This window comes from Podarcis muralis, chromosome 1 (genome assembly GCF_964188315.1).
Source record: "Podarcis muralis chromosome 1, rPodMur119.hap1.1, whole genome shotgun sequence".
NCBI lineage: Eukaryota > Metazoa > Chordata > Lepidosauria > Squamata > Lacertidae > Podarcis > Podarcis muralis.
The window spans coordinates 110,261,347-110,287,053 of NC_135655.1; the positions used below are offsets into that span (position 1 = coordinate 110,261,347).

Genomic DNA, 25,707 nt, shown 5'->3' on the forward strand with positions numbered 1-25,707 from the left:
TCGAACCGCCCCCATCGCTCCAAGGGGGCCGGGCAAGGAGAGAGCGAAAGGCGGATCATCGCCATCATGTGACTGTCTGGAGAGGAGGAGGAGCGGGCGTGCGCTTGAGTGCGAGGCGGCCTTGGTCTCTCGCAGGGGTTGCTCTCTCTTCGGTCCGGCCGGAGGCGGGAGAGCCTCGGCTCCTGCTGACCGCGGAGCGAGTGCACGATCAGGCTGGGTAGGCACCGAGAGCGCCGAATCATTTCCTGGAAAACGGGCCGGCACTACAAGGCGAACCGAGCTGGGCCTCAGCATGCCCACCTGTAAAATGGGGGTTCTAGCAGTCAGGTGCGGTTAACAGGAAATCTTGGCGGGGGGCAACATGGCTGTGGACGGAGGGTCCCTTAGTTAAGCATGAATGGGTGAGTGAATGGGTACCCACAGTAAAAACGGGCACCGTTTTGCTCATCCCCTGGTTGTATTGCTGCTCTAAACCATGGTTTCACTTCGCATTGTATCTGAACCAAGGCTCTGGTTTGTCTCACTCTGTAATGAAGGTTTGTTCTTAGTTTGTTCTTTGTCCTGGCTTATCTGGGGAAAACAAACCAGGAATCCATGTTTCCTTTACTTACTCAACTAATGAAAGTTGTAGGAAGCCTGTGTTCTTCTTCATCTTGGCTACTCTGAATTTGCTGGACCAGGATTGCTACTTCTGAACCGGGACATATTCAGTTTCACAGTCTAAAGGCTGAATCAAAAAGAATTTTTTGATTGTACCCCAGCGGCGTAGCATGGGTTGTCAGCACCCGGGGCAAGGCAAGTAATATGCGCCCCCTAACCCGTGGATTTGCGCCCCCTAACCTGTGGATTTGCGCCCCCTAACCTGTGGATTTGCGCCCCCTAACCCATGGATTTGCCCTAACCCCAGATGTTGCGCCCGGTGCGCCCGGCCCCCCCCTGCACCCCCCACGCTACGCTACTGTCTCCCATCAAGTAGTTGTTTAGCATCCTGTTTATTGAAAAGTGAACTGAGCAGAAAAAACCCTAGACCTGAAGAAAACGTAGCTGGTTAATTATTACTGGGTTTATTATCCCTCTTCCTCATACTCCCACCATTGTTGGATTAAAAAAAAGAATCCTTCCGTAATATTTGTTTCCTCCTTGTGTTTTGATGTGTGTCAGAAGGGCAGCAACTGAGTTAATTAAGGCAGTTGTTTTGCCAAGTCAGCAAACTGCCTCCTACCACGCTGAGTCATCTCAAAGAAAAGGAAGTCACAGAGTCATTTACTGTATGGACTTCAGTCCCTACAGGCCTTGCAAAAAAAAACCCCAGCAACCCAACCCTCCAGCTGTCTAGACATATTCAGGGTGTAGCTACACATCCTTATATGGAAATGTGCCTCCCCCCCTACAATTTAAAAAAAAAAAAATCCCCAAGGGCACCAGAACTAGGAAAGGTAAGGATGTGAGTGTACCCTAACAAGTTTGTAATATGACTAAAGAGGAATGGTCGCAGGCCAACAAGATAATGTATTACATTCAGCTGCAAAACAATTCCTGCCTTTTGGAATGAATGACTAAATCTGATTGATCTACGGCTAACAAAGGATTACAAACACTAATTTTAGGTTGAATAGACGAGAACGACTTGTGGCTAAGTGGAGTTCTGGTGAACAAAACCCTTATCTCGCCTAGAAGTCGAAAACATTGTACTTCTGATTTTGCTTCCTCAGTGTTTGGGTACAGCTGCAAAATGAACAACTCTAGAATCAGATTCCAGATGGTAAACAAAAATGGGCCGGCATGCTCTTGTTTTTTGGTGTTAGGCTCAGATACCCATCCGAAAGTGGCAATTAAGGGCAGGCTTAAGGAGAGGAGGCTTTTATTTGGTATGTCGTAATGTTGTTCTAGCTATTCAAAAAAAGAAGCAAGATCAGTGACTATGTTGCACAGCTGTAGCAAAAAAAAAGTCTTGTACCTTTAAGACTATAAGGCCCCATCTGCGGTGTACATTGAAAACAGCATACCACTTCAAACTGTCAAGGCTTCCCTCAAATAATTCTGGGGGCTGTCATTTGTTAAGGATGCTGAGAGTTTCTAGGAGATTCTTATTCCCCTCTGAGTGCTACAATTCCCAGAGTTCTCTGAGAAGAGAGATTGACTGTTAAACCATTCTGAGAGAGGAATAAAGGTAAAGGGACCCCTGACCATTAGGTCCAGTCACGGACGACTCTGGGGTTGCAGCGCTCATCTCGCTTTACTGGCCGAGGGAGCCGGCGTACAGTTTCCGGGTCATGTGGCCAGCATGACTAAGCCGCTTCTGGTGAACCAGAGCAACGCACAGAAACGCCGTTTACCTTCCCGCCGGAGCGGTACCTATTCATCTACTTGCACTTTGACGTGCTTTCAAACTGCTAGGTTGGCAAGAGCAGGGACCGAGCAACGGGAGCTCACCCCGTCACGGGGATTCGAACCACCAACCTTCTGATCAGCAAGTCCTAGGCTCTGTGATTTAACCCACAGCACCACCTGCGTCCCACGTGAGAGGAATAGGAATCTCTTAATAAACTATAGGTCCCAATATTCTTTGGGGGAACCTGTGACTTGTTCCAAGTGGTATGAAATTGTTTTAAGTGCATAGTGCAGATGGGGCCTAACAGATCTCCCATGCATGCTTTCTCAAAAGTAAATCCCACTGAGTTCAGTATGGGTTACTTCCAGGATTGCAGCCTTATTGCGGCTCAAGTTTTCATAGACTAAAGCCCACTTCATCAGATGCAGTCCTTCATAAAAAAAGAACCCTTATGTAGTCCACTTTTGTCATGTCCCATTATATGAGCACTGCAGCGGAACATTTTGTTTTCTTTTTTAAAGAGGCATGTTGTGATTAGCCAGGGAAATTTGGTGTTTTAAGTTTGCTTATGCTTTAGTCCTTTGGGGCCCAAGTTAACTTCTAGTGATGTTCCCTTGTGAACTTTTATCCTATTAAAGTTTTGTTTTGTGACAGCCAAATGTCTCAGTACAAATTAATCTAATCTAATTTGAGCACAGTGGTTTAAGGTCACCACACTGTACATTAAATAGAATGGGATTAATATTTAATTGTCTTTTAAAACACTGCTTTGCTTTCTTCTTCTTTTTATAAACTATGTAATATTGAATCTCTAGCCAAGAGAAGGCCTTCCTAGCCAGCTTCAATCTTCTCTTTCCACGCTGGTTTGATTTTCTCAACCCCCGAAACCTGAGATGATGCTCCTGAGGAGAGGTGGGCTTTGATTATAGCAAAGCAATGTTTTAGAGGGGAAAACAAGTCAATGTGGTTATAACCAAGCCTTTGTATTTAAATCTCTGTCTTCCCCTAGCTGGAAGATTCATTACTGGATTTCAGAGAAATATGAATAACCTTTTATACTGGGGTGGGGAAGCCGTGTGCCCCTCCAGGTGTTGTCAGACTTCAGTTCCCATCATCTGATCTAGACTATTTGTCATGCTGGCCAGGGCTGATGGGAGCTGGAGTACGATCATCATCTACAGCAGGGCAGTTCAACCCCTCATACCAAGTGGGCCACAAGAATACTTGGGAGCCAGTGTGGTGTAGTGGTTAAGAGCGGTGGACTCGTAATCTGGGGAACCGGGTTCGCGTCTCCGCTCCTCCACATGCAGCTGCTGGGTGACCTTGGGCCAGTCACACTTCTTTGAAGTCTCTCAGCCCCACTCACCTCACAGAGTGTTTGTTGTGGGGGAGGAAGGGAAAGGAGAATGTTAGCCACTTTGAGACTCCTTCGGGTAGTGATAAAGCGGGATATCAAATCCAAACTCTTCTTCAACACAGAACCTGTTTTAAGCAGTACACAGCCTGCAATTAATGCTATTTCCTTTCATGCCCAGTTGCCCACCAAATATATGCTTGTGAAGATGGGATGCCTGCAATAGCACAATGCTGAATCCCACCTGCGTTTTCCATTGATAAAAACACCCATTTATGAAACTCTTTTTTCATGGTGGTTTGGATTTCATTATTTATTATGATATGTGTAAACTGCCAACTCGTAAGAATATCATGGCAGCATACATTAAAATGATCAAGACATTCCAAACCCTTGGTCTTAACGGACTGGCAAATGGGTAGCCGTAGCCTGGCATGTTACGGCTAGGGGTTTGACATAGCATTGTAGAGTTGGAAGGGACCCTGAGGGTCATCTAGTCCAACCCCCTACAATGGAGGAATTCTGAGTGGGCTCAAACCAGCAACCTCCTGGTTAACAGCCAGATGCACTGACCCATTGTGCCACATCTTTCTGGGCCCTGAGCACTGTTTTTCATGGGTCCTGCTACGCTCTGATTCTGCACCTGGATTCGGGCAATATCATATGAAGTGAGGGCATGGCTTTGTAAGATGGTTCACTTTTTATTCTTTACACAGGAACTGTGTTGCTGCTTTTTAATTGTAAAATTGCCTTGGGAGCTGTTACGGCTGAAAGGCAGTCTATAAAGGCAGTCAGTAAATAACTACATCCTGCCGAAGCTGCGGTTCCTTCTGCCTTGGGGCTGTATAGCCTAAATGCTAATCTCTTCAAACAGGTGGGAGAAGAAAACCTGTCCTGACTGAAACAAAAAAAGGCTTGTGCATCTTAAAGACGACTAACCGAGTGCTGGTTCTGAGTGCCATACCTAGTCCAGTAATGTATTCCCACGGTAGCCAACCAGATATGTCTGGGATACCTGCTAGCAGGAAGTAAGAGCAATAGCACATCACTACTCAGGATCCCCCAGCAAATGTTGTGATGCTGCTTCTGCAGGTCCCAGGTTAAATCTCTAAGTGCCTATCCAGACACTGTTGGGAAGCCTCAGGCCTAGGGGAGGGCATATGCAGCTCCCCAAGTTTCTCTGTCAGGTCCTAAAAAGTCTACCTTTCATCAGCCCTCTGTGCAGAGTGACAGGAATAGCGCATACAAAAGTCCAGAGAGAGAATAAACTGTAAACACGTTACTGAAGTCAATTGAACAGGAACAGGAGAAAAAAAACATAGCTTTGTCTGTCTTAAGTCAGGCCTACACAGGCATGGGCATGGGAGAGAAACTTCTTCAGGCATGGGCATGGGAGAGAAACTCCTTCAGAACCACTTTTCTTAATAGTAATAATAATAATTTTATTTTTTATACCCCGCTCATCTGGCTGGGTTTCCGCAGCCACCCTAGGTGGCTTCCAGCACATATAAAAACATCATAAAATGTCATCCATTGAAAACTTCCCAAAACAGGGCTAAACTCAAATCTCCACAGTCGTCTTCACTGAAAACTACCTCCGAATTGCCTAGAACCTTCAGAACCTACAGACAACCAGTCTGCTGCTAGCCAAAGAACAGAATCAATGCCTTAGATTACTGACTGAGTGGTCCATGCTGTTGTAATTGCCTGACTCTCATGGGACTCTGAGAATTCCTCTTGCATGGAGGGAGCGTAGAGAGGGGTGTGTGTAGAAACTAACCTACAGCACAAAGTTAACCTTTGCATCCTCTTCCCTCAGCTCCCCTTTGCCCCTAACCTCACCCACCGCTGGCATGTTTTCCTTGGGAGGTTGATAAAGGTTTCATGCCCATGAGGAAGGAAGGGCTTGGAAAGTCTGTCTGAAACCCTGGCCACCTGCTTCCAAGTCAGTGTAGAATCTCAGGCAACTTCCTAATGTTATGGTGGTCGTATACAGCTGTCAGGACTAATAGACATTGATAGGTAAAGGTAAAGGGACCCCTGACCATTAGGTCCAGTCGTGGCCGACTCTGGGGTTGCGGCACTCATCTCGCTTTACTGGCCGAGGGAGCCGGCGTAGTTTCCGGGTCATGTGGCCAGCATGACTAAGCTGCTTCTGGCGAACCAGAGCACCGCACGGAAACGCCATTTACCTTCCCGTCGGAGTGGTACCTATTTATCTACTTGCACTTTGATGTGCTTTCGAACTGCTAGGTGGGCAGGAGCAGGGACAGAGCAACGGGAGCTCACCCTGTCGCGGGGATTCGAACCGCTGACCTTCTGATTGGCACATCCTAGGCTCTGTGGTTTAACCCACAGCGCCACCCGAGTCCCTCAATAGACATTGATAGATGCATCTTAAAGAGATGGTGGGGAGGCAGTTTTATATCTTTGTTTTAAAGCTGCTTTTGTGCAGCATGTTCTCAAAAAGCAGCTTGCAATAAATTCATTAAATAGGGGAAAACTTATTAGAAAACCAGAGGTGGTTTTGCGGTGCTAAAAGACGGTTCAGGCTCCAGATTCTTGAACGACATTAGCTTGTGGTGGGTTCAGACAGCATCACTGAGCAAATCCACCGAAAGCATTTCTCCCCTTCAGATTGCTAAAGGAAAGGAAAAGACCCTGAGTGGTTGAGTGGGGAGGCCCAGAACTCAGCAAAAGTGAGGCTTCAGCATTAATCTGATTAAGCAGCCTCTATGGGAGGGTGATTAAAATGAAAACCAAAGCCCTGGCAGTGTTTACTCTGGAGACGGCATGGTTTCTGGTAACTCAGGGTTTCTTTGAGGCCAGCAGTCTGATTCATAGATGGCACAGGCATGAAGGCACAATTGAGCTCATGGATTAAAAGCAGAGACCAAAGGGTTTAGGGGGTTTCCTAATTGATGCCCAAACTGATGCAGCTCATTCTTCGTAGTTATTCATTTATGACAGTTGTAACGAGTGAAGCCACAAGCCCTTATAAAACCAGGGGCCCCCTTTTGAATACTTGCAAGCAACAAGGAAGCAAACGGGGACCTACTCACACCTTGATCCTGGACGTGCTGCCACCCTGTTCTCCAGACCTAGAGAGGGCAAGGAAAAGATGTGGGCCTTAGCAGTGGTGGCAGGTGCCTCTGGGGGCCATGGCAAAGCATATTCTCTCATTGGTGGTGGGAACGGAGGGACTCGTTCCAGAATCCCCCAGCACTGAAATGATTCTGATGGCTTGTGTGGGAATATGCTCTACTGAGACTCTGGGAAGGCTTGCCACCTCTACCAACCTGGGGAGACAGTGAATGGTAGTGGGAGAGATGGGCACTCAGCAAAGCTGACTGGAAGAGCAGCTTAGACTATAAGCTCAAGGGTCTCCTACAGATTTCAACACATGTTGATTTTTTGACAGCCCTCCCCAAATATTTATAGTTGCCACACATGGAAGGTAAATAGAACTGCCTGGCTGCCAAAGTGTCAATGGTCTATGCCAGCCCTGATGTCTTGGACTACAGCTCCCATCAGCATAACCAATGGTGAGTGATTACAGGAGCTGTAGTCCAAAAGCTGTAGGACATCAGGTTGGTCTATGGAAAAGCAATATATAGTTCAAGAAGCAGACCTAAAGGGTTAGTTGCTTGAGCAGAAAGCTCGTTTCAGTTTCTGCTCAATCTCTATATTGATAAGAATCAATGGTGTCTCGCCCTTCCTCCTTCCTCTGTTCTAATGAATAAATGACTCACCAGAACTTTGCCACCAACTAGGGCCAGGCACAGTCAGACTCACATGGAAGCCCACCAGCCTCTAAAATGGAACAATGATGCTCAGAAGACCTGCCCCTTAACAAACATTTCCCCCCTTAGGAACTATTTTGCAGATGTCAAAAAATGCATTAAGAAAAAATTAGGCATTTTCCTATATGTGTATAAAAATAGCAACGGAATGATACATGAACAGCCAGCATCCATTCCAAGAGTAAAAATATTTGCGGATGTCCAAGTTCTTTTTGCTGTACAAAGTTCTCAGTTGCCGACAGAAAACGGCTTGCTTCTAGTAACCTTGTATATTTCACAAGTTATTTATTAGAACATGGGATATATTCTTTCCTTCTTCTGGATTATCTTGGAATGTGATGAATGTGACAAGCAGAGAGGAGATCCAAATCAAAACGCATAATTTTAATGAGTGAGAAATGTTTTGTGGCCTGTTTCTTGGTTAGTGAATTGAAGTTAGTGAATACATAGCAACTGAGAGCCATGTTAACTGTTCCCACATTTATCCCTTTTCCCGATTAATTCTGGCTTGTTAAGAACACCCCTCAAATGCATAGCACAGCCTATTACATTCATGCACACACCATTGATTACATCTTAGACAGCAAAAACACATATACTTCTTTCCTCTCTTTTTTAAAAAAAGTGTGAGGGAGGGAAAATCCATCCCCAAGCAAGTGGAGCTTGAAGTTCCCACCTATCAGTACCCATGGAAATGGCATGTATACTTACCTTCTTTCCAGCTTGCACATTATGGAACATACATACAGTTATGTACATGCATTGATTTCTTTGCTGTCCAGATGTAGGTAATTTCATGCAGACATAAGGTTCACACAAAACAACATTCGGCTGCTTTAGACTAGAACTACATATAAGGGCAGCACTCTAGTTGCTATAGCAGATAAATTTCCTAATTCATCCACAATACTTTCCCCTCCAATGATCAATGGGATAGCCCCACTTGCATTTACTTGGCTGTATTTTTAGCAGAGAATCCATGCGCCAATCAGCCTTTAAAATACAATTGATGCTGGAGGAAATTGTCTAGCATCTTTATTTTTTAAGTGGCTACGTATTGCATTATAGCAGCGGGCCTTTGGCAATTAGTTTTGCCTATTTAAAAAATAAAGGTCAGGGTTATCAAAGTTGAAATGTACATGAGATGCTTTAAAACACACATTGATTTGTTAAAGGCAAGGCATGCTTCCTTTAACATGGGAAAAGAGACATGACTGGTGGCTGAACCAGTCTGGTATGCAGATGGCAAAGCTGGAAGAATCCCTTTTTGTTTTCCGTTTCTGGATTACATCTGCCTTTACTCATTTGACTCTAACCAGTAATTCTGTTTTCTAAAATTTTGTCACCAGTCAATGCTGCTGTTTTCTTGCAGTTTAGCATCGTAATTTTGAACAGATTAAAGGATAGAAACAGCATCTTAAATGGGATTAGCTTTGTTTCCACATTTGCAGTTCCAGAACCATAATGCCACAGCAGGATATACATGCCTACCTCAAGGAGTACTTGTTCACTCACCGCAAGACTAAACCCATGTTATCTACAGCCAGTTACAGCACTTTTGTGATAACAACAACAGGGCAAGTTGTCATTGGCTTTGAGCTTTTCTTTCTTTTTTAACTCAAATGTTCCTACTGAGTTTGGTTGGTTGCTCTACAATGGTCACTAGATAAAAAAAGCCATGCATGACCCATGATTTCTGTACACCCACACCTTTCTATCCAGCCAAGTGAGAGCAGAGCCGGCTCACTGATGAGGCAGGGTGAAGCCCCACTGCTTCTGCCACCGGTGGTGGAATGTCCTCCTCTTGCCAAAGTCAGTGAGAGGGGGTTGTTCTGGCGCAAGGCGTTTCCGCTTGTCTTCCCTGCCTCTGGGGCAGAGACGAGCGTCAAGGGGCTTTGCAGAACGCCCCCTCACTCTTGCCAAGTTTGGCAAGGAGGAGTGCTCCGGTGCAAAATGGAAGTGGTGGTGGTAGGGTGGCCCAATCCATTTTTGCCTCCGGTGGCGAAACAAGACAGGCCACCTCTGAGCAAGAGGCATGATCAGACAACAATGACACATTCCAGACAGACAAAAACACTCAAGGAAGTTATGAAGGAGGGCTGGGGAGAGTGTAGACTGAGACCTCCAAAGGCCAGACAAGAGGAGCATTCAGTTTCTGGTCCTGAGGTATGCCATCCCTGCACTATGGGATGAACCCACAAAAGTGGTCCCTTCTAAAAGGGGCTGGTAGCCATGTGCATGTGTGTCACTTCAAGAAAGCATGCAACCTACAATTCAAAGGCGCATTGGATTATACTCAGACGAAAGTTATTTATTTATAAGATTGCTTACTCACTCTTCATCATAGGAGTCCTGGGGCAGGTTACAATTTAATAGTTGATAATATGGTAGAGCCTGAAAAGGATGGTGCAACAAAAAAACTGCTAGCACATTTGACTGCATGGGGTAAAACAAATGCACAAGGATCTAGACTTAAATCTCCTCATGTGTACATGAAGCTTCAAACTCCTCTTTGGTAAAACTATACAGTGGTACCTCCGGTTACGTACTTAATTCGTTCCGGAGGTCCGTTCTTAACCTGAAGCACCACTTTAGCTAATGGGGCCTCCCACTGCTGCCGTGCCACCGGAGCACGATTTCTGTTCTCATCTTGAAGCGAAGTTCTTAACCTGAGGTATTTTTTCTGGGTTAGCGGAGTCTGTAACCTGAAGTGTATGTAACCTGAGGTACCAGTGTATAGGCTCACAGGGTTAGTTTCCCTTTAAGGGGCAGGGATGGGAAAGAAGCATCTGATTGGTGCTGTGGGTACTTTCCACTCTGATAATAACATAACATGACTGAGAGCAGAGGAGGAAATCTACAAGTCTATGAGCATTCAACATCACGCTCTCCTGCATTTCATTAATGGTTCACAGCATTAACAGCAGAAGCAACAAACATAGGAAACAGCTCATTTCTTGGATGCCAGCACAATGACCAGCAGGTAATTAAACTAAAGAAAGCATTTATAACAGAACAGGGTATGCAAACCTGGTGGTTATTAAAGTGAGACGAACAACAGAATTGTAGTTTGGATACATCTCTCTTTCTAACTGGGAAATGTGTGCTGCTTATGGGGTGAAGGTTTTCCTGCACATATCTTGGCTCTGCATATGCAGTATATACCGTATTGGCCTGAATATAAGCCTCACTTTTTTTTACCAAATTCTGACCCTGAAAAGTTAAAGTGCGGCTTAAATTCGCGGCCTTACAAAAATTGGCTTTTACGATATCGCTGCTGAAACAGACATACAGTAAAACGGAATGGGTGTGAGTGCCTGCGGAATTTTAAGGGAGCAGCTTATATTCAGGTATTGTCTTTTTTGAATTTTAAAGGTGTGGCTTATATTCGGGTGCAGCTTATATTTGGGCCAATACAGTACATGGGGTGGGTAACTTGTTTCCCAAATATCTTTGGCCTAATTTATTGTAGGTTGCAAAATATGCCAAGAGAGCCTAGTTCGCTCAGAATCGAGTATATACTTCCAGAGTTAATATTAAATACATTACTTCTGGTAAATGAGCCACGATAGCCACTAGAGGGCTGTGAAAATTTGAGAAGATGGTGAAATGGCAATTTTGTAGGCTCACTGATTTCCATTTCAACTATTTTAATATACATCACCACCTGCCAGCAATGCCCATCAGTTAACTGGAAAAAACACCTTATGGGAGCACTTAAACAGGGTTTTAAATAAAGGTAACAGCTGGTTCTCTCGTCACAAAAGGCATCCATTTGCTGATGTACTAGATCTGCACAGTAGCTAGGCAATACTTATTCTAAGACACCAAGTGTTTTAAGTTGTGCTCTGTATTTGAGTAGTACCCTCACTAGTGAATAATATTCTTTGGATCTCCCTTATTACAAGTATGTGAACGTGCAAGACCACACAGCAAAGGGCTACACTGAATTCAGACCTTGCCTTAACTCCATCGACAGAGGACTACAAAATCACAATTTTCAATTTTTAAACCCATGTAAGCATGTTTACTTCCCAGGCAAAAGTATGCACTGATTTCAGTGCTGAAGGATAGGAATTCTTTTAGTAGCCACCTCCCCAATCGTGATCACTGGTGGACCGTCCCACTCAATATACATACACACATTCAAGAGTAAATATGCTAGGCAGGATGTAAATGATTCCTACATCACACACTATGTACAAAAATAGAGGATATTTCACTCACCTTTTCAAGTGAAAAATGTAGGCAAAGTGCTGTTCCTTTACAGATCTCATACAGATGACCAACATCTGTAAGGTTCTCTCACCCCTTTGTAACAAAGTAAGGCAGAATTTTCAAACTTTTCCAGCTCAGCTCCCTTTCCAAGTTTACACCTTCTGCCCCCCACTCCCCAAGTGTCAATCATCTCCATGAGTATCTAAGGGTGAGGAACCTGTGATTCCCCCAGATTCCAACTCCCAGCAGCCTCAGGCTGCTTGGTCAATGGTCAAGGATAATGGGAACAGCTGGAGTTTCCTCTCCCCAGGCCTACAAAAATCGTTTAAGCACAGCTGTGTCCACTGCGGACTATCCAGGACTTTGGGTGGTAGGTAAGACATGCTGCGTCTAAGGGTCTTTACACCCACTCTTCGTTCATTTCAAACCTGACGGGGATACCATCCTACAATTTAGGAATGATCAAACTAGAGCTCCCAATTATCCACTTGGGACAAAACATTTCTAGGCACGGTTAAAAATTCAGTGATCTCTAGAAAACAACCAAACACAAAGTTAAGGGCCACAAAGCAAAGTCATGACTATAACATGACTAGAAAGATATACCACACCATACCACCTGACTAGATTACCGTAAGTTTGGGATCCCCCGTCCCTACAGTTTTGGACGCATATGAAAAGATGACTATTACAGTGGTTTCCTAACTATATTTCAGGGAATCCTGGAGTACTTAGCAAACTTCTCAGGGATCCCTTAATGAAAATATCATTAGTGGCAATCAAGTTTACAACTGCAGAGGAACAGTGGGAACACCTCAGCCTCAGTTGAAGTAGGGGGAACACAAAATCTAGCAAACCATGAAAATTTGAAAGCCACTATTTTGCTAAACTACGTGTAGAAATTTCAACTACTCTAAAATTTTGTGAGACTTCCCCCAGTTTAATCTGTCTTGTACCATATTACTTAGTAAGAAATTTGGGGGGAGTCATCTTTCAACCAAGGCTATTTATAATTTTACAAAACACTGCCAAGTGCAGGAATATGGCTGAAATGAATATTTAGTCAGGAAACATGTTATAGTTCTGGAAGAGAACATTTCATAACACAAGGTACATGAGAAAATTAAGAGCTGCAGAGCCACTGATTTACAAGAATTCCCATGTTATATGATCTAGATGCGTTTTCTCCATGTGGTTCACTGCACACTGCAATTAAACAGAGGATTCAATCTCAACATGATCTTGTCTTTTCCTTCACTATAACTGAACTTGAATACAAAGTTATTCAATGTCTTTTGGAAAATAATAGCACAAGTATAAACACAATCATCCACTACAATTCAAAAGGCTAACCCACTTTCAGGATAGAGGAATCAAAGAATGTGTCTTATTAAGGTTTGTTTGGCATAGTAATGCTACTTCAAAAATAAGCAGGTCACATTAGCCACAACTGAAAATGGCTGGGTCTGCTGTTTAATCTTCAGTCTACATTTTAGAGAGGAAAGTTTTCCAAACTTTTGAAAAAGAGAATAACATCAAGATGCTCAACATTTACTCTTCATTTTCCTTGAAAACAAGCATACTGCAGTGCTAAAAAAAATAATTCAAGTCCTTTTTAAAAAATAAAAAGCAGGATGTATGACAAACAGAAGCCCACAACTCTACTTGGTTCTGGAAAAATTAAGGCAGATAAGCAAGACATTGTGATTCAAATGAATCTCAACTCAATAAGAGGTCTGCATGAAAAAAAGTGAGCAATGAAGGAGACGGTGAAAAATAAAGTACACATAAAATATATAAGCAACCCTACAGATCCCACTTAGGTATAGGCTGATCCAAGTTTTTCTATTTTAATCCAGCCACAGGCTGGGAAGGTTCTATGAACTTTGATGGCTAGTCCAGTGACATTCAGTTCTACAAATCAATCTTCAGCATTATCTTATTTAGCATTATGTTTTAACTTTCCCTCCCAGTACTGGATGAAGCATTACTTCTCACCAGCTGGACAGATTAGTCAAGGCATTTTCAGTTTCCAGTGTTCACAATATCCCTTCCAAGTACCGGTAATTTTCCATTTTTAAAAAAAATCTATCTAGAATTTCTAGATTTTAGTACTTGGGTCATATAGCAACATATCCCATTCGTACTAAAATATGGGACTAAAAACACTTTTGAAATGAACGAGGGTATATTCACATTCTAAGCCAGAGGTCTGTGCCGCATGAAATGTAACATTTGTCTGAAAGCTCTCTCCACATCACTGGTTTGCAAGCTATTCTGCCAGAAAAACTTCTAAACTTTGCTACAAAAAATGCAAAGTGAGTTGCTGTATTTAATGTTGAACTACCTGGGCTAAGACATTTTTTAAAAATATCACTGTAATATGTTATTTGTCTGTTCAACAGTACAGCTAAATTTAAATCCATTTGGCTCTGTAGTCCAAAGAATGCAGGAATCTCCTGCTTTGATTGCTGAAAGCAGAATTCCAGTACTACTAATTCCCAAATCTCACAAAAATTACACTACATACAAATGGATATGCCTGAAAACCAGAAAGAATGATGAAGTCATGGCAAGTACATTTTGCATATACTGGGATTTTTCAGCAGGCAGAAGAAGAAGCCTTTTCACACAGAGGCAATCTATAAATTACACTTTAAACTGCAATTAATCATACTTGCAGAAGTGCTTTTGTTTAGGTCTACTGCATATTTGCAAAACATGCATATACACTAATGTAGAACCAACATGGTTTGTTTTTTTAACCAGATAGTCTTTATTTACACCTTGGTGGATTAACTTTAAAATTTAGAAGCAGGGACCATACTTGTGTGATTTTATGAATCTCTACCTTAGGTATCTTGTTTGGTCAAATAATCAAAAGCAATTCCAGCACTTTTAAGAACACAGCCATTTCAACCTGTTATCACTTCGACTTACAGTATTGTAGCACAAACTTAATCACTCAAAATACTTATTTCAAATGCAGTTCTACTGAAGAAATTCTTGACCTCTTCCTGGACTTGGTAGCAACACGCCCCTTCACACATCCTGGAAAAGTTGTGATCGACTTCCTACTTTTGGCGGGGATTTCATTACGTCATTGTACATTAAGAGAGTTCTTTCTCAGTGTACTATCTGGGAAGTTTATTAAGCTGGTTAAGACTGAATCAGGAAAAAATTGGGGGGAAAGATATTTCTGTTTAATGTTTTTTTTTCCAGAATCATGTGAGGAACCAAGAGCACTCCACATAAGAATGGAGATAGTATTAACGTTGTCAAGTAGTTTTAAATTCATGTGCTGCTTGTTCATTCCTCTAAATCAAGTGTGTTTAGTTCTTCTTCTAGTTCTTCCAAATCCTCGCCAGTAAAAAGATTTTCATCGACTGGGACTGCATCAATTACTCCATTTTCCTGGGTGCCTTCCATGTCGCTGTCAGCTTCCAAATCACTTTGTTCTCCATTCTCCAGTCCACCTCCAGAAGCTTCACTCAACTTGTTATCTGAAAGTGAAAAGAATTTGTACCATGTACCATTTAAACACAGCAACCTATTTTTCCTGCTGATGTTAAGCAGGCTAAGAAAATTGGCTACACAACTCTAGAAAGTGAGGCTGATGTATCTGAAAAATATATATTGGATTCCAATGAAGGAATTCTATTAGCGCTAGGAATTCCATTTGTGCAATCAAACATTTGTGCCCTCCCTAAATGTGCTCAAGGAGTGGGGGAAACCCCAAAACAGATTTAGGGAGTCTGTGGGGAAGGGAGAGGAAGGAGAAGTTCCATTGCATAGCTGGAAGTTTGTGTGCTAATCGAAGTACTTTGTTAGATACTTCCCAGAGTGAGCAAACCACCCTTATTTTTGTTCTGTGATTTTTTGTTTGTTTTGCTTTTTCCTAATGGTAGCAGAGGGCAAAGGAACATCAGGCCTCTCTCCATAGACCCGGTTTAAAGATCAGTTGGTAATTTAGTTTCTCCTCTTTCTGAACAGTTTCCATTCAAGCTTGTCATTTTAAGAACTATGTGACCAGGCCTTCTCGATGGTGGCTCCCGCCTTGTGGAACACCCTTCCGTCAGATGTCAAGGAAATAAACAACTATCTGACTTTTAGAAGACATCTGAAGGCAGCCCTGTTTAGGGAAGTTTTCAATGTTTGATGTTTTATTGTGTTTTAAATTCTGTTGGGAGCCGCCCAGAGTGGCTGGGAAAACCCAGCCAGATGGGTGGGGTAGAAATAATAATGATTAATAATAATAATAATAATAGTTGATGCCTGCTTGTTTTCCTCTCCCTATCATCCCCACCCCTTTTTCTCATGTCTTTTAGATTCCAAACTTGTAGGCCAGTAATGTTCTCTTTTTAATATGTGTATAGTGACTATACAATTTTAGCAGCTTTAGAAATAATGTGTTCCAAAGAAAACCACAGCAAGAGCTAGAAAATGGATATTAAATATGCCAATGCATTTTCCCATAGTCTCTATCCTGAAGATTTCAGAAAGAATGAGAAATGGACAGGAGGGGAATGGGGAAATGAGTGACATTATCGTTACAAAGATGAAATTTAATTTTCATGCTGGTAATGGATACCAGCCAGATGGGAAGGGTATAGATTTTTTAAAAAATTATCATAATCATCACCACAACCATTATTGTTATTATTATTATTACACAATCCATATTCCACTATATAGAGAGCTGGATGGGTCATAATGGATACAATGTTATATATCATTATACATGTCCGTGTACAGGAAAGATACATAAGTAACTTTTTAAAAGAGAACCACCTACCCAAGTTAATGTTTTGCAATCTATTCCATATACAAACTGCAAGGATAAATTAAAAACATAGGAGTCACACACTGTGGCACGAAACATTAAAGCATGGGCATAGCCAGGATTTATGCTGGAGGGGGCAAAACCTCAGTTAAATAAGTATTTTTTTATTGATTTTCTCGATTTAGGGGGGGCAGCTGTCTCCCCTGCCTACACCCATGCATGAAAGGCTGAATCCAGTAACGGAATTCCATTTGTGCCAAGGACTTCCACTTTAACAATGGAATTCCCTCTGCTCCCAAATCTGCTCTGGTGAGTTGGGGGAACCCCTAGAAGGGATCAGAGGGAGTGTGGGGAAGGAATGGAAAGGCCATTCCGATGCGCAAGGGCAAGTTCTTGCATAAACAGGGCAGCTTCATTGACTACAATCCTGAATATATCAATTAAAATCCCGAACATATCAATAACCTTTCAAAGTTTAAATACTACTGCAGATCTTAAGAACACAGAACACACAAATCTTACCATCTTTTTCAGCCGAAGTGTATGTGCTAAATCGTTCCAGACTTGCTACTGTAATTCCAGTCTCATCTACGGCTTTTGGAACGTACAGGTTCAAGTCCACATCATTTACATCCCCCTGTTCATCAACCTGAAAGGGGAAAAAAGTTATTTTAATTTTACTTACAGCAGAATCAGTGTAAGCTTTAAGTCCCACTGCATTCAGTGCAGCTGAGCCACAGTAGATCATTCTGTGATCCAAAGGCACCTGGTACATAAAGGTAAAGGTAAAGGTACCCCTGCCCGTACGGGCCAGTCTTGACAGACTCTAGGGTTGTGCGCCCATCTCACTCAAGAGGCCGGGGGCCAGCGCTGTCCGGAGACACTTCCGGGTCACGTGGCCAGTGTGACATCGCTGCTCTGGCGAGCCAGAGCCGCACACGGAAACGCTGTTTACCTTCCCGCTAGTAAGCGGTCCCTATTTATCTACTTGCGCCCAGGGGTGCTTTCGAACTGCTAGGTTGGCAGGCGCTGGGACCGAACAACGGGAGCGCACCCCGTCACGGGGATTCGAACCGCCGACCTTTAGATCGGCAAGCCCTAGGCGCTGAGGCTTTTACCCACAGCGCCACCCGCGTCCCCTACCTGGTACATAGTGGTCCCTAATAATGCTACAGTTCATTATGTAAGTTCCTCAACCATGGAAATAAAGTTATTCTTTGGTTGTCTTGAGATTGCATACAATCCTCTTGCATCTCCTTTACCTCATCTTCACCTGTTCCTTGAATATAACGAGTGTCATCTGCTTCTTCATCATCTGCATCGACCAGCTCTGGCCGGAACTCAAACACTTCACGCCCACTGATCTAGTCACAGAGAAAGAGCACAATATGAAACAGTAATACGCATTTGAGAGTTCGGAACATTTCGCTTCACTGAAAAATGTTTGCCTGTGTGTCATTACATGACTTTAATGTTACAGATCAGGCTACACAGAACTTACCACCAGTGCTTTGCCAGCCTTAAAGTCTGCTTTTCTTCTTTCCATATCTTGCTCAGCCTTATTAATTTTTTCTTGTCTTTTCCTTTTCTTCCATGCCAGAAAAGACTCTAAAGTAATTTTAGTAACATTTGCTCCTAAGGCTGCACGCTGTAAGAGAAAACATTATTAACTGAGCACGCTTTTAGAAGATTCATTTTTTTCTCTACAGTACATTAAGAAAAAGCCTTAAAGCAATTAAATACAGTCCTTCTGCAGAAGCTTTTGTTCTATGAATCTCAGCAAATCTCCATTATTGTTCTCATAGTTTCCTCTGAGCCTACAAGGAACTAGTAAACATGAAATACAGCCAGAATAAAGAATTACCTAATGTCAAAAAGACTAGATGATGCACTAATACCCATAATTGTTCTTCTCTGAGTAAACATTTTCCAGGTACATGGCAAGCCACATTCATTAGTAATCAGATATTTAACATGAAGTGCTACACTGTATTCAGTTTGAATATATGAACACATTTTTTAAAAAGTAAACATAGCTGTCCCTTGGAGGCAGGAAATCAGTACTGATTCCTGATGTTGCAGAAATTGATTTTTTTTAAACCTAACTAGAGTATTACAAAAAAATCTGCTGTAATCCAATAATTCTACTCCAATTATAGATAGAAATTGCCAAATTTTACTGAAATAAGCCTTAAAAAAGTGTCCATATTAAGGCTCAGGTATACAAAAATCCAGTTAACTAAAGACTCCTCATTGCTAAAATAACCTCACAACATCAAAGTGACAAACTACTGTATTTTTATAGAGAAAATGACTACAACGTCACCTCTTTTTCTATTAGGTCTTCTAAAGAAATTTCTTCTTCCTTTTCTTCTTTCTTCTTGTCCTTCTTGAGTACGAAGCCAGGAGGGAGCGCATGGCGGTACATACAGTTGTCTCCTCCACCAGGACAGACCCAAAACCATCCGTATTTATTGTTTTCAATAGCATCGAGGAAATACTTGCAGACCTGCATGGAACATTTATTATCACACATTGCCTTCATTTTATAGATACAACAGGCAGAATGACTCTTAGGCTTTGGTCACCAAACCAGGTGTCTATGCCAAACCACTGGTCCTGCTAGCTTGGGATGATGGGAGCTGTAGTCCAGAAATGGCTGGAGACCCAAGTTTGGGAAACGCTGCACTACACAGTGGATGAAGTTACCATAGTATGATAATTAAATCTACATTCACTCAGCAATTGTACCTATTTTTAAAGTTATCAGATGCAGTGAGTGAGATTCAATCAATGAGTCCTATAAGTGGAAATTTTGTATAACTTCAGCTTTTGCAATGGGGCACAAACATTCCTCCTCCCTACTGCATCCCCCCATAATGGGACTGATATAACCCCTGCAACAGCATGTAATGGAAGGAGAGGGGGATCATTCTGTCTGGCAAATTGAAATGCTTGCTCTGATGGAACTATTACCTTAGTGTGACACTGAATTTCTTCCAGAACCCCTAAATGTATGACATGTATAAATCAATCATGACTGAATGCAGTGGTTACATAGCAGAATCTGGCACAATACAGAGAAATGTTAAGTTCTCTTGACTTTGGCAGCAAATTCAGAAAAAACCCCACTAAGGAGTCTGTACATTCAGCTGGGCTTAGAATGTATAGAGCAGCATTCCTTACCACTCTGGCTAGCTCTCTGGTTTAATGGTTACCTTTAGTCAAAACTTCAAAAAAGTATACATTTATCTTGATTTGGAAGAATAAGACCTCCATGGAACAATTTTTACCTAGGAAAGTAGTATCATGTTTCAATCATTGTTCTTTGATTTGCAGGTTACGGTGAATATCTACTTTTAAATAAAATCAAGTTTGAGATTACAGTCTATGAAATAATTTTGTGACACCACAGAATTGCCATCTATATGTCATTGTACTATACAGTGAACAGCAATTACACCTTATAACTCAAATTTATTTATTTATTTTAATTTTTATTGGAATTTTATTTACAACATAACACAGGCCCCCCAGCCCCCAATACTCAAATTTAATAGTAATGGGTTATAAAACTGGACTTCCAGACTCATTTGCTGAATCAACTAATTATCACACATAAGGTTTTTATCAACACTAGTAAATAGTATAATTTCAAAACAAGAGTACTTGTAATTATTATGGACTTGATTTTACCTATATTGTACTAATAACTACATAAAGTAATTGCATCTCTGAGCTGCTTCTCATTCTATTTAGTATTGTTTATTGTACCTTGGCATTATCATATAATGTCACCAGGTGGTCCCTGAGCTATTTTGTCCTTAAAAGTTCAAGCTGTTGCCATAGTATTTTTTCAATAATTCAGCTTATTTGCATCACAGCTTATTTTCAGCCACAAGTCACACAATAAAAATATCCTGTCATTTTATAAACTGTTTTTCCCCACTGCTAAAAATGAGGTATGTAATACATAAGATTTAAACTAGGTATTCCAATACAAAACAAGACAGACATACTATTTGGGTTTTGGGTTTCTTCTTTTCAGCTTCACCATGCTTCTTGTTCACTACCTCCTCCAGTTTCTTTTCATCCCAGTTATCCATTGTGTCTACATATAGAAGCAAAACATTTCATTATACAAGGGAAGGACTAAGCTTGTTCAACGCCACCAGCAAAGCTCTCCTATATAAATATTTGAATTCTACCTTTGTGTTTAAACTGCAAGAGGCATATAAAAAGATGTAAGCCAGAAGGAATCAAAAGTGCAAAGGAGGCAGGACTGAGATGAAGAGAAATAGGGAAACATTTGGATGAAGCAACAAGAGTAATGAAAGAATTCAAGGAAAGATCAAAATAATTACCTTAGAAAACCGGGTTCAGGTATCAAAACCAACTAACTAGTAAGTACCAACTCTTGTGAAGTGGGAAAAAAAAAAGAAAAGCTTCCAAACTGCTCCTCTTAGCCAAACCAGAGGAAGGGGTTGGGTGCACGAGTCCAAAGTCTGCACAGGTTTGTTCATGTAACACCAAACCATAATTTAGCATTGCATCTGAATTATGCTGAAGCATGTTCACAGGAGTCTTTTCCTAAGGGCTATGTTTGTAAATATAGCCACTGATCAATCTGCAGTTCTCTTATTTTACATTCATTCTTCCAGAGTAAAAGCACGAGACAGTGCCAAGAGAGACCATTATCTAGGACAGGGGCTGGGAACATTTTCTGGCCACTGGGCCAGATCACTCTCCTCACATCCTGGTGGGCCAAATGTGACAGATGAATGCAGCTGCTATGACATCACTATGCCAGCTGATGCTGCACTTTGAACTCCCACCTGTTGAGACTTCCAAAACCAGTATAGAATTGTTTTAAAGCCTATTTGCTGTTTGCAAAGGGGGGGAAAAATCCCAAGATGGACCCCCTGGCACGACAAGATTGGCTCATGGGCTGGAGAGTCACCATCCCAGATCAAAGAGCTGCATTTCTTCATTTTAACCAATTTTAACCCTGGTTTAAATGCTTATAAAAATTGAAAGCACAGACCACAGTGAATCTGTAGAAATGCAGGTAATTCATCCTTTACATAAGTGTGTATGAAAATCCAATGAAGAGAAGAACCACCTATTTAGACTTGCATTTATATCTACTTCCTCAAAGACATGATTTGTTCTAAAAACTACAACAGAAAAACAATTTGTCAGCAATTTTCAAGAAGTAGCCTACCCTTTTCAAGATCTTCATCTCTGGCATCAATGTAAACACTTCTCTTTTCACACTTTCTCTCCAAAGTCAAGTCATGAGAAAATTTGCACTTGTCCCCTTTTGTGCATTGCCCTTGCTTGAAGAAAGCACAGACTACTGATTTTGGATCGGCACCTGCAACATATGCTGATTATTTAGTAGCTTTCCAGATCAAGTAATACATAAATCTGAGATGCACTGAGGCAGGAAAATGGAAGTCATCCAAAGAAAGCTTGCCTTTACTGATTTTCTGTGCGGCAACCACAGGTTTGAAAAGCTCATTCAGCTCCTGTAATTCTTTCTTCTTATCATCTTTCTTTAGTTTCTTGTCACCTTCTGCTTGACCAGCCTAAAACAACACACAGAACAGGTATTTACAAGACCACCGGGAGTGCATAAGTGCATACCACAACTCTTAAGACAAAGTGCATGATACAATATCCATAAAACATAATTCATAATGGCCTTTTTCCAGACATTATAAGCGGAACAAGCCTGTGCATAACATAGGCTTGTGTGTTTCCCTCTCCTCTCTGATGCAGCTGTGAGGAGTTTGAAAGCATTTTCTTTCATTTTTAACTAACCATATTTTGTCATTTTATTGTTGTTATCTATTTTCATACAGATATTATATATTAATTGTACACGTATTTAATTACTTTTCAATTATTCTTTCTTTGTTTTTCATTTTTTCTATTTCATCTGTAAACCACATTGAGTCCCAGTCTGGGAAACAGGCGAGACATAAATAAATATAATAAAAATTTTTAAAAGACACATTAATATATTTTGAACTGTTCCATGTAGCCCAAGGGCTATCTATAGCCCATCACCTCTTTTTCTGCTGTGAGTATGGCCTAATCTCACAATACATCCATAAGCATAATGGCTGCCCCCTAACACAAATTTATCCAACAAAGAAGGACCTAACTTAATTGTCTCATCTTCTGACAGCTCCACACTCCTATGATGCAACATAATAGAAAAAGCAATCACATTATAACAAGTGCAAAGAGAGAACAGTGAAGCCAAGTAAACATTTACTTACCTGCCGTGGGTTTTGCTGACCGAACTTAACTTGATGGGTCACAGCCTTGATAAACTTTTGTTGTTTCGCTCCTTTCTTATTCTTCAAGCCAAAGGTTTTGTCCTAATTTGAAAGGTTTGTAGGAATGTTATTAGCTAGCATGATTTTTCAATGTGTAGAAAATGTAGTTTAACACTCATTCACTTTTAGTGCACATCTGTTTAGTCAAACACTTAAAACTCAAAATAAACCTTTTTGCTTTTAACTCTGTTAGAAAATAAATACATTTTAACTGCTATCTAGTGACAAAAACCACCAATTCTAGTATAAATCTCCCATGAAGGCTCTTTACAGGTCAGTTTAAATCATATGCATCTGTCTTGCAATGTGTATCTAATATTCTCTTCAGTGATAAAATCTGATGATTCAATAGAGCTATGCAAATAAAGGAGGGTGAGCCTACCCAGTTATCCAGAAATTTTACTATGGGACTGTGATAATTCTTTTTAAAAGAACTTAAAGGTTTCTGAGTTCATGGATTAGAACAAACTACAATATAGAATTACAATAACCATGTTTAGATGACCAATTAAAATGGAAGCAAAATATTCTGCATGCAGAGGACGTTACTGACAACAATATACAACTGATTTGGGCACAAAATTCTGTAACATGGTCCCAATTGCTACTGTAATAGCAGTACATTTATAATTATAATTTCGAATTTTCTACAATATTAATTTTGCCCCATATAACATATATGGCCTTTTCTCTTTGAATTCATCTCTGTTGAACTGCTAAACAGGAATACCTATTCATTCAAAAAAGAAAGTTTTTTTGCAATTGAAATTGCTCCAGTGTTAAAAGAACCAACACTTTTCATCTAAAAGTTTTAAAAGATGTACATCATGTGGATCATATTTAGGCAAAGTAACATAGCAATTCACCTTTCACTTCTAACACTGTCATAACTTAATATGGTGTGTCATGTGTACTGGTTAAATTATTTGAATGTCAGGGTTAAAGTCTAAAGAACAGTCTTATTTTATCATACTATTATATTAATAATATCAAGGAACATTTTTGTTTTGGTTCAAAATCTATCTATCAGCCTGACTCCAATATTTCATCTGGTTTAGAGTCCTACCAAGGGGTATCACCATATGGTTATTAGCATTACAATTCCATACCAATGCATGTTCACTCAGAAGTAGAAACCCAACAGGGTTATCAATGACTCTGATTAGTTTAAACATGATCACTCAGTAATAAACCAGACTAAGTTGTTTTACTCCAAAATGCACACAGCTCTCTTAATCCCACCATTACAAATTGTTTTGTATCTTTCAGTACTTTACTTTTTTGAAGAGATGCTGGAGGGCTTATCCACCTGAAAACATGACCCTTTGATCAGGAATTTGGAAGCCTTTCCCATAATAATGATGTGTAGGAATTTTACCACCATAGTTCAGTGTACAGAGTACATGTTTTGTATGACTTGCATGAGAAAGGGTCCAAGTTCAATCCCTGGCAAATATGTAGGGCTAGGAAAGGCCTCATTAAAAGTGCAGCTGCCAACCAATGTAAACAATACCAGACTAGATGAATCAATGACCTGACTATAGAAGGAAGTGCATGGACACTTTCTGTGCGCTGCTCTGGTTCACCAGAAGCGGCTTAGTCATGCTGGCTCCCTCGGCCAATAAAGCGAGATGAGCGCTGCAACCCCAGAGTCGGCCATGACTGGACCTAATGGTCAGGGGTCCCTTTACCTTTACCTATGGAAGGAAGTTAAGTTCAGGCATTAGAAACAAATGCCTGGGCTCAGCCTTTTTATTTATTACCATGCCACTTTCAAAATAATACTGAAATATACCCTCTGAAAAATAGTACTGATAGAAAAATATGAGGCATATAGTCCTGTGCATTACTCCAAAGTTGGAGAGATATCCAGTACCTATAGCTTCTTTAAAACAGGTGGCTAAGCTGTGGGCCTTCCTGATTCTGTGGGGACTCCCAATTCCCATCAGCCCAAGCCAATCTGACCAAAGGTTAGGGATGACAGGAGTGATAATACATCAACATCTGGAAGGCCACATGTTCCCCAGCCCTGCTTTAAAGCCTTGTAATAATTAAACAGGAGCGGAGAGCACATAAACAGGAATGGCAATACTAATTTATGACGCCACCTGAGGATCTTGGACTCAGCTCAGGACCAGAATCAGTGTAGCCTTCGAAACCTGTACTGGGTGCCAAGTCCAGCCAAGGAAAGCGAAGCAGGTAATTACAGAGAGGTGGCATCTTCACTACCCTGCTAAAAGTTGCCTACCTCTTTGTCTGGATCGCACAAAATCAGAACACAAATTGGGGGGGGGGGACCTCCTGGTTTATTGGTTCTCTAGACGAAAACACCCACCACCCCAGAACATGTCTGGGAGAAATGACATGAGCTGAAACTTCCCCCCTTCCTAAAATGTTAGCTTTCTACATGCAGGGTACACATTGGGTAGGTTTGGAGGCCACGCTGTTAAAAAGCTTTCCCTACAGTCCTTAGTGGTACAGCCCCAAAACAGAGCTTGACCCCCCCCCCACGATAATTGGGCCTAAATTGTCTCACCTCGATGATCTTCTCCTTCTTTTTCTGATCTGCCTTTTTGTTACCCGCCCCCGATGCTGCCGGTGCCTGTTTTTTGGGGGGCATTTCGGAAGGGGGGGGGAGGAAGAGGAGGGAAGAGAACGGGTGGGGGGGAAGGGAAGAAGACGCCGCCGAGGCCCAGAAGCAAAAGCGACCCCCACGCCTTTGCTTAAACGCCAAGCGGAGGGGAGGGGGGCTCGGCTGGGGGTGGTGGCGGCGGCGGGCAAGCTGTGAGGGGAGACTGATGGAATCCACCACCGGCAGAACGAGGGCTTCGCGTTTGCGACAAGCCGTCAGTGACGGAAGCGGCAGA

At 41.7% G+C, this 25,707-nt stretch overlaps 1 protein-coding gene and 1 long non-coding RNA gene across 2 annotated transcripts; one reads left to right on the plus strand and one right to left on the minus strand.

Annotated features, from left to right (window-relative positions):
- Positions 1-90: 90 nt before the first annotated feature.
- On the plus strand, positions 91-17,015 carry LOC144324931 (uncharacterized). Its single transcript, XR_013390239.1, has 3 exons — positions 91-327; positions 10,405-10,472; positions 15,701-17,015. It is a non-coding gene; the product is annotated as an uncharacterized LOC144324931 (long non-coding RNA).
- On the minus strand, positions 14,460-25,707 carry ZC3H15 (zinc finger CCCH-type containing 15). Its single transcript, XM_028747978.2, has 10 exons — positions 25,377-25,707; positions 22,781-22,882; positions 21,970-22,081; positions 21,715-21,867; positions 20,510-20,601; positions 18,817-18,999; positions 17,992-18,138; positions 17,753-17,854; positions 17,013-17,139; positions 14,460-15,210 (listed from the first exon to the last, which is right to left on the minus strand). The coding sequence occupies exons 1-10, from the start codon at positions 25,458-25,460 to the stop codon at positions 15,017-15,019; spliced, it is 1,296 nt and encodes a 431-aa protein (XP_028603811.1). The 5' UTR covers positions 25,461-25,707; the 3' UTR covers positions 14,460-15,016.

Bases quoted from the DNA above. Each gene is read 5' to 3' on its own strand.
- ZC3H15 (XM_028747978.2), bottom strand. From the start codon at position 25,460: ATGCCCCCCAAAAAACAGGCACCGGCAGCATCGGGGGCGGGTAACAAA. The intron at 21,868-21,969 runs GCAAGCTTTCTT...CATATGTTGCAG, and splicing joins CGCACAGAAAATCAGTAAAG to GTGCCGATCCAAAATCAGTA. The intron at 15,211-17,012 runs GTAAGATTTGTG...TTTCACTTTCAG, and splicing joins CACTTCGGCTGAAAAAGATG to ATAACAAGTTGAGTGAAGCT.